General features: G+C 36.5%; 1 protein-coding gene across 4 annotated transcripts in view; it reads right to left on the bottom strand.

The window, feature by feature from the left end:
* LOC106867912 (uncharacterized) overlaps positions 1–9,128 on the bottom strand; it is a 93,398-nt gene that overhangs the window by 14,671 nt on the left and 69,599 nt on the right. For all 4 annotated transcript variants that reach the window (XM_014912982.2, XM_052971628.1, XM_014912981.2 and 1 more), the window contains exons 12-13: positions 4,048–4,155; positions 2–83 (exon numbers count right to left, since the gene is read on the bottom strand). In XM_014912982.2, coding sequence (XP_014768468.1) covers positions 2–83; positions 4,048–4,155 — 190 coding nt within the window. The remainder of the gene's footprint in view (position 1; positions 84–4,047; positions 4,156–9,128) is intronic.

The raw sequence follows: 9,128 nt of genomic DNA, 5'->3' as shown, positions 1-9,128 counted from the left end.
TTCTCTTAAAGCCACACGTTCAGAAATATTGCTGCTTTTGGTTGGACCGGTTTCAACTGGTTCAGTTAGACTCAAATGACGTCCTTTCAAAATAATGTTTATAATAAAGATTATTCAGTATAAAATATATTTTAAAAAACAGAAAACCGTTGGAAAACAGTTTATAGCAGAGACTCCAGCTAAGAAGATCTGAAGAAGGAATTGTAATTCCGAAATATCATCGGACTATAGATAACCAAATTACAACATGTATATAGTCTATTGTTTGTTCTATAGTGCATTGTTGTACCATTCTAAACTTTTTATTCTTTACAAACAATACACAATGCTTCAAGCGAACTACAATACTCTCCTATTCTGGGATGTATTACATTATTATCATGAGTTTGCATTATCATAATATGAGTAAGTTGATAAAATAAATACCAGTTAAGCACTGGTGTTCGATGAAATCAACTTACTACTTCCTGTAAAATTTCAGGCCTGTGCTGATAGTAGAAAGGATTATTATAACACAAGCAAGTAACAAGAATACCCAGGCTTAGAATTGAAGATGAGTAATCTCAGAAACTTTTAGGTAACTGGCATTGTTGCAAGGAACCAGCTGTCATTATAACAATCATTTTAACATTTCAACTATTGAAACACTTTCATGTTTAGAGAGAAGGCTCTATTTGAAAATTCTTTTGTTAAAATGCTCTTGCATTGTAGCTTCTTTCAAAATTAGATTCTCCACAAGAACTGACTTGTTAAATCAAAACAAGAGAAAGGGATTAATTTTATTCTTTTTGTAACTTTGCAGATACTTAGTAATGAGAAAAACTTAGACATTTGTGAAAAATACTTGTATTGCATTGTAAAACAAAATAGTTACTAGGCAAGACTCAGACCTCCATCAACAAAATAGTCTTTTATATGAAGTACTCCATATGTTGACTCATTCAAATTGCATTCAATGTAGACTAGTTCAAGTTGGTGAGGGGAAAGACATATCTTTTTCTGCTGGTTTTTAACACCCCACCCCCTGCCACCTCTTTTTTTTTCTTAAAGTTCCACTGTTATAAGACTTTGTCCTGGATGGCTTTTGGTGAACTTATGTAGAACTTTAGTATATTATGTGTCAAAGGATCTTTTTTTTTTTGTATGTTTTTATGACAAAGGTAGATTGAATTCTTCCAACAGGATGTTCAGGGTGTATCTTGCTTTGTCATTCTCTGTGATTTGGAATTATTTCACTCTCTCTCTTCGTTAATTAACACATCCAGATTTGATAATTCACTTGAATTTTGTAAGTAACTTTTCCCCATCCCATTTTAACAATTCCAGGTAACTACAATAAATCTTCCTTTTTAAATTGACATACCTGTACAAGTTGTTCAAGATGGAACTGTTTTATGTATCTCTTGTACGGGTCATTTGCCTATCATTTTGCTTTTTTCTACATCTGTGTTGCAGAATAGCCTCCATAATTGTTCTAAACTTTTTCTCAAACATGAGTTCTGCAGGTGATTATCTGTAAGTGATTTCTGTTCTGGAGCGATTGGATTAGGAGTATTCAACAAACTAGTAAAAACTTTTGTATTACTTCTATAGTGGTTACCTCCACTTTTGATTCAACAAGTGCTCTTCTAAAGGTATCAACAAATTTTTCTGCTTGTCCATTGGACTGAGGTTGATAGGGAGGTATATAAATACGGCAAATGGTATTGATTTTACAAAACTGATTAAAGCTTGACATGACTCAAGGTCCATTATCTGATACTACCATTTCTGACAAACCAAGTTGACTAAATACTTGCTTTAATTTGTGAATTGTGGATGAAGTCGAGATAAATATTTCAGGTCACTTTGACAAAGCATTAATTAGTGACATAAAATATATTTCATTTGTAGGGCCAGCAAAACCAATATGTACCTGGACCAAGGTTTTTCTGGTACTGGCTATGCTTGCCATTTAGACCATCCAGCTATCTTGATTGCCTGTATGCAACTATGGTAAGTATGTGCTAGCTCCTCAAAGTGTTTGATGATGCTAGGCCAGTATGCCTAACTTCTTGCAATAGGTTTCATATGATTTATACCTCGGTGGCCCATATGTAATTGCTTTAAAAGTAGATTTCATTATTTTTGAGGAATATTGACTCTCTCATCAAACATAAAACAACCATTCACTAACAATAAAGACTCATCTTTTGAAAAACTGTTTCAGATATTCTATGGCCACCCAATTTGTCAACATTTACAAACCAATAGGATCTTTTCTTGTTGCATCTTCAATCATATCTGCTAACACAGGATCTATTGTGGCAAATAAGACATTTTGCACATCATTTTCTACACAATTCTGCATCAACTTTACCAAACTCACTTAACTTGCATTGAAGTTATAACCTAGTAACATTATTGCCCATCTTTGTAAGTAACATGCTATGTAAACTTGAATACTTTTCTTCAAGATGAAAATAGAAACATGATTTATGGTCAGTAAATAAACAAAAGGTTTTTCATGCACCTTCTAAAAATTTTTAACTGCAAAAAACTAGTGCTAATGCTTCCTTTTTCATTTAACATTTGCTTTTTCAGTGCCATCTGAGAATACATGTGATATGGCAGCTTCAATACATATTTTAAATTTTGGATCATAATGGATTAGTAATAAATCAGATTATAATAATTCTTTTGCCTTCTCAAAAGCTTTCATGTATGTAGGTGTCTAGTTCCACATTGAGTTTTTCTGAAGCAGATGGGTTAAAAGTTCACATGAGAAATGCGTGGAACACACTATAATAGCTAAGAAGTCCAAGAAACAATCTTAACATGTTAATATATAATGGAACTGGCATTTTCAGAATAGATTCTATATTTGCTGAGTCTGGTTTATGACTTTTTTTACAATAAAACCCAAATAATTTATTGACTTCATAAAAAAGTGCATTTGTCAAGTTTTACTTTAAAACCAAATTAATTCATTTTATGGAAAAAAGTATCCAATCAATAAAATACTCCTTCTTTCACACAACCAGAGATAAACTGCAACTCCAGAAATACCTGCTTTCATAGTATCCATTACTTGTTGAAAAATAGATGAGGTTGTTTTTAATTCAAATAGCACTTTTTGATATTGGAAAAGACTTCTGTGTGTTTTAATTATCAACAGTTGTTTTGAATTGTCCTCAATTTTAATTTGTATCAGACAAATCAATTTTTGCAAAGTGGCAGCCACCTTTAAGCTTGCTGAAAATATCTTCAGGAATAGGTAAAGGGTAGAACTGACCTCTTAAGACTTCATTTAATCCAATAGAAAAATCTGTGCAAAGGAGAATCAAACCATTTGCTTTCCTAACAGACATTATTGGCACAAAATCCCTTCCATATGATAAAACTTGGGGTATTAATGGTACTTAAGTTGTATGCAGGAGCTAAACTTTTTATAACGTTTTGCACAGTCAAACTAGCATGGCTGACAAGAAACGGCAGTTATATTTCTATTGATAGAATTCAGTAATAATTTAGGGTTAGTTGTTTTTACTAGATTTACTGACTCAAAACTTGTCAATTTCTCATTCATTTCAGTAATTTTTGTGTCATGTTCACGTCAATTAGCTCTTGGCACTTTTTTGATGGATTGTTGTTTAGTCACATCAGGCCATTGCTCTGTGATAATACTATTCAAAGAGTTGTTTTGAAGTTCAATGACTTTGTTCAATATTTCCATAGTAATCAGCTAAATCATTACTACTCAAAAGTATCACTTAACACAAAACAAAGCAATAAACCTCTAAGTAATCTCAACAAATTTGGACTAAAATTAGTCGCTAAATCTTTCTCAAATCATAGGTAGAAGCATTCTAATTGTAGCCATTTTTAACAACCTTTTCACTATTATGAAATGGACTCAACATGAAGAAAACCAGAGCAGGGACTTAACAATTAGTCAGAGTACAATTTCTGTAATACTAAATAGAAGGCAAGAAAGTTAATGCCTTTCAAATTACAAATCAAAGAATTCAAAGTGAAAAATAAAGAAAAGGTTGAAGTAATTCTTACCAGTCATATAGTCAACAACCTTCTCAAAATATTGTGGTTCAATCAAATACTTTTCATTTCCAGGGCTCAAAATGACATTGTTTGATGAAAGGTAAAATTTTATGCCATCTATCAAAAATATATTACATACAAGTAAATATATACAAAACAATGTCTATTGAAAGCAGACATTTTTTCATTATTGTTACATTTAACTATTTTCTTTTAGTTGTTACACAAATGGGATAGAATATGTTTGAAAAAATATTTTTATAACTATTTTCTTTAACTATTGCTTACTATTTAATCCATGAATGAAAATACCTGTTTCTGCTGCATAGAGTGAGTTAGCTTGGCATGAATAGTGAAGCCCATAACCTATTTGGAAAATTTTACCTGTTGCCCATTGGCTATCAGAAAGATATAACCGATTGGATTTGACTACACCAAGCCAGCTCAGCATGAATAGTGAAGTCCATAGGCTGTATGGGAGATATTACTTTTGATTAGATGACCCCTAAATGATGAAAGGCAAAACTGACTTCAAGAGGCTTTGGACTCAGAATGCAGTAAGCCAGAACAAATACTGTAAGTCTAATGCCCTAACAACTCTGCTAGTTAGCCATTGTTTATCAACTAGACAGGAACATGTCACCAAACAATGTCATTAGCTCCAAACACAGCATACTTTAAATATAATGGCTGTGTGGGAAGAAGCCTGAGGCTATAGCAGAAGATAGTTGCCAAAGGTGTCATGTAGTCAGACTGAATCCAAAACCATGTAGTTGGGAAGCAAGCTTCTTACCACACAGCCATGCCTGTGCCTGTATATTATCATCATCATTTAATGTCCATTTTCCATGCTGGCATGGGTTGGACGGTTTGACTGAGGTCTGGAGAGCCAGCGACTGCACCAGGCTCCAGGTTCTCAACTCCTTATGCAGAGTTTGATCACCTGCTGTACCTACACCTTAGAACCATCATGGCATCTGATGTGGCTTTTTAAACTAGACAACGTTTTGAAAAGACACTCACATAGATTGCATATCTGATTTGGACCACCAAGAGCTGCAGATAAGTTCTGGTCTTTGTGGATCTTAAAATGTCTTTTAAGGCCTCCGTTGCATTTGCAAACTTTCTGGCATACACTACATTCAAAAGTGTGTGCAGACATATAAGCAGAATAATTGGTGGAGGTTCATTTTCCATGGGTTTGTAAATAAGATTTGAGCCCAGCAAAAGAAAGGCATGGTCTGTCACAAACTGTGCACACAAAAGATTCATTGTGGTTCACCTTCTCAATCGTAACATTCTTCCTTAAATCTCTTTTGAATCTTACATGCATTATCCTGGCCTCTTCAAACGTTTTCACTCTGCACTTTTGTTCACCATCCAGTTTGATCCAAAGCAAGAGTTTCTGTCCTCTGGATCCATTCCAAGTGACTTCATAGTAGTCCTTATGCCATCCTTAAACCTTATATATATATATATATATACACACACATTAAATCCCTTAATTCCCCTCCCAGTAATAATCCCATTGATTCAGCTGAGAATGTGTCCACATCTGTTTACCTGTCCATATGTGTGTGTTTGTGTTTGTTTCTCCTTGTCTTGACACCGTATGATAGTTGCAAATGAGCATCACAATCATAGAAATGGTATTGTTTGTTTGCAATCTTCCATGAAAATGTGTCTGGCCACTGGAAAAAATACCTTACTTGGAAGGGTTGGCAACAAGAAAGGCATCCAGCTGTAGAAAATCTGCTTTAACAAATTCTGTTCGAGCCATGCAACCATGGAAAAGTGAACATTAGAACAATGATGATGATAATGATACTGTTTTGATGAAACCATATCAAGCTTTAATCAAATATTTTAGAAAATTTTGTTACTGTTAATGAGTGATACTAGCTTCTGCATGTTTGAATTTAAATACAGTATTAGTGAAGTTGTGGCCAATGCTAGCATCATATAACAGGCACCTGTGCCAGTGGCACATAAAAAGCACTCTTTAAATGTGGGGCTTCATGGAGGCAATGATAAGTGACCTAGACCTTTGGCAATATGTTGTGCTTGGAAAGACTTGGCAAGTCAAGTGAAACCATAGTTATGGTTGATGCTGGTGTCACATAACTAGCGCATGTGCTGGTGACATGTAAAATGTACCCATTTCACTCTTGGAGTGGTTGGCGTTAGGAAGGGCAACCAGCCTTAGAAACCATGCCAAATCAGATTTAAACCTAGTGCAGCTCTCCAGCTTACCAGTTTAAGTCAAATTGTCTAAACCATGCCGACATGGAAAGTAGACACTAAATGATGATGATGATGATCTTATAACTTGGAATAATACAGTTTATGCTCAATTCATAAGGGAACCTGTAAATGGGCACTTCACCCGATAAAAATAAAAACTACATTTTCCTCAAATCATCATCGACATCATTTAATTTCCATGTTCCAAGTGGGCCATAGGTTGGAGAGTTTGATAGGATTGAACAGGCCATAGTATCACTTTGTGTTCCACTGTCTGCTTTGGAATGGTTTTTATGGCTGGATGCCCTTCCTAATGCCAACCACTTAAAAATGTGTACTGGTTGCTTTTTTTCATACTGCCAGCACTATTAAGGTTGCCATGCAGCTTGCAAAATTATGAACACTGAGAGAGGTGGCTTTATGCTAGCAGATAAAGGTTAAAGTATTAGAAGGGACCAGAGCAGAACATGTATCTTGCTGTAGAGAAGAAACATGTCTAAGGTAGAGAGATAATCAGGGTGTGGCAGGGAACAAGTGTGAACCCTCAAGGTATGAAGTAAATGAGGAAATGGGAGTGTGGATGGGTAGAGGTTACAAGAGTGTATGGAAGTGTAAGAAGAAGGGGTGAATATATAATGAATGAAGAACAAGTGTTGAGTGGATAAGGAGAAATTAAACTAGTATTCTCTTCTAGATGTGCAATATTAGTGTGCACGTATGACAAATTACAAATGTAGTGAGAGAAAAGTTAGACATAGAAGGAATCAGATGTAGTATGCAAGAGAGAAGACTGCATTGGTTTGATAATGTGAAGTGGAAGTATAAGGACAGTTGCATAAAGTGCTAATTACTTAAAGAGGATGGAACATATTGAAGATAGAGACCCAGGAAGACGTGAAATGAAATGATGAAGGCTGATCTGAAGATGCTAAGCCTTACAAAGGACTGAGAAGATTGGCATCTTCCTGTGCTTGAGAAGACCCGCCCATTACAGCATAGATGATATCCTAAAACCATTCAGAAATGCTTCTACATGTGAGGCTATGCCCCATTCCCCACTCTGTGAGCAATATTGCACATATTACATCCCACACCCTCCCTGAACAACTTCCATTCCTCATCATCCCTGCCCACACTGTTTCAACCAATCACCTCCTTTCTGTGCCTTCAGCCACTCTGTTATACTCTATTCTGAATACATCCCTTATCTGCTATCATCCTCAATATTCTCATATCTATCATCATGATCCACCTACTATAACCCCTCATGTATTCCAATCTCCACACATCCTACACCTTGTACATCATTCTACTATTTCCTGTTCTACCATCCTTTTAGAGTCACTCCTATATCTTCCACCTTACTCCTCTGCATACTGGTATTTCCCACCATCTGCACCCTCACCCTTGTTCATACTCACTACAATAACCTCCCCCTCCACCTGTTTACTCCTCCCTCACACTCTTATGAAAGCATCCACTCTCTCATCTCACCCCATGGTCCACCATCCTTGTCTCTGAGGCTCACCTTCTTCCTTGAGTTTGCTCTAGTCCTCCATCACTACCTTACTCTTATCTCCTTCAGTCATATCTCCTCTATAGGCACACAGCCACTCACCTCCACCTTCCCATCTCAAATACTTGTCAGTAGTGGCAGCTTTTTACTCCATTTCCTCCTCCTTCTGTTCTTTTCTGTGTTGCAAATTAGATGGCAACCTTACTAGTACTTGTAGCATAAAAAAAAAGCACCCAGTACACTCAGTAAAGTGGTTGGTATTAAGATGGGTATCCTGCCATTGAAAGAGAACACAGCCCTGTAGCTGGTATGTATGGGCGACTGATCTTCCATAAACAACCTTACCTGGACTTGTTCCTGGGAGGAGAACTTCCTAGGTGCAATCCCATGGTTATTCACAACCAAAGGGGGTCTTCACCCTTACCGTTTAACCCTGATGATGCATGTTTGTGGAATACTCAACCACAAACAGTTAGCTCAATGAGGTAATTCAGCAGATCAAACCACTGAATCCTTCTCATTCAAACCAACAGAGATGCATTACATATATTTTGTTTTTCAGAAATATATGCAGTGACATTCTTCTTTTACTTGTTTCAGTCATTTGACTGCAGCCATGCAGTCAAAGAAATCGACCCCAGAACTTATTCTTTGTAAGCCTGGTACTTATTCTATCAGTCTCTTTTGCCAAACTGCTAAGTTATGGGGATGTAAATACACCAACATTGGTTGTGAAGCAATGGTTGGGAGACAAACACAGACACACATATATACATATATAAATATATATATACGACAGGCTTCTTTCGGGTTCCGTCTACCAAATCCATTCACAAGGCTTTGGTCAGCCTGAGGCTATAGTAGAAGACATTTGCCCAAGGTGCCATGCAGTGTGACTGAACCTAGAACTATGCTTCTTACCACATAGCCACGCCAGCACCTATACATATATATTTATGCATTATTCATTTTATCATAAAATTAAAACAAGTTGTTTGGTTAATGAAAGTTTACAAGTTGTTTGTTATACTGACAATATTTTCAGTGCCCCTGGACTATCTCTTGTGCGGGTGGCACATAAAATACACCATTTTGAGCATGGCCGTTGCCAGTACCGCCTGACTGGCCTTCATAGGATTTTCGAGCGAGATTGTTGCCAGTGCCCCTGGACTGGCTCTTGTGCAGGTGGCACATAAAATACACCATCTTGAGCGTGGCCGTTGCCAGTACCGCCTAACTGGCCTTCGTGCGGGTGACACGTAAAAGCACGCACTACACTCTCTGAGTGGTTGGCGTTAGGAAGGGCATCCAGCCATAGAAACTTTGCCAA

The sequence above is a fragment of the Octopus bimaculoides genome, chromosome 11 (assembly GCF_001194135.2).
Source record: "Octopus bimaculoides isolate UCB-OBI-ISO-001 chromosome 11, ASM119413v2, whole genome shotgun sequence".
NCBI lineage: Eukaryota > Metazoa > Mollusca > Cephalopoda > Octopoda > Octopodidae > Octopus > Octopus bimaculoides.
The sequence above is the reverse complement of the archived record's forward strand: the minus strand, read 5'-3'. Positions and strand labels throughout refer to the sequence as shown.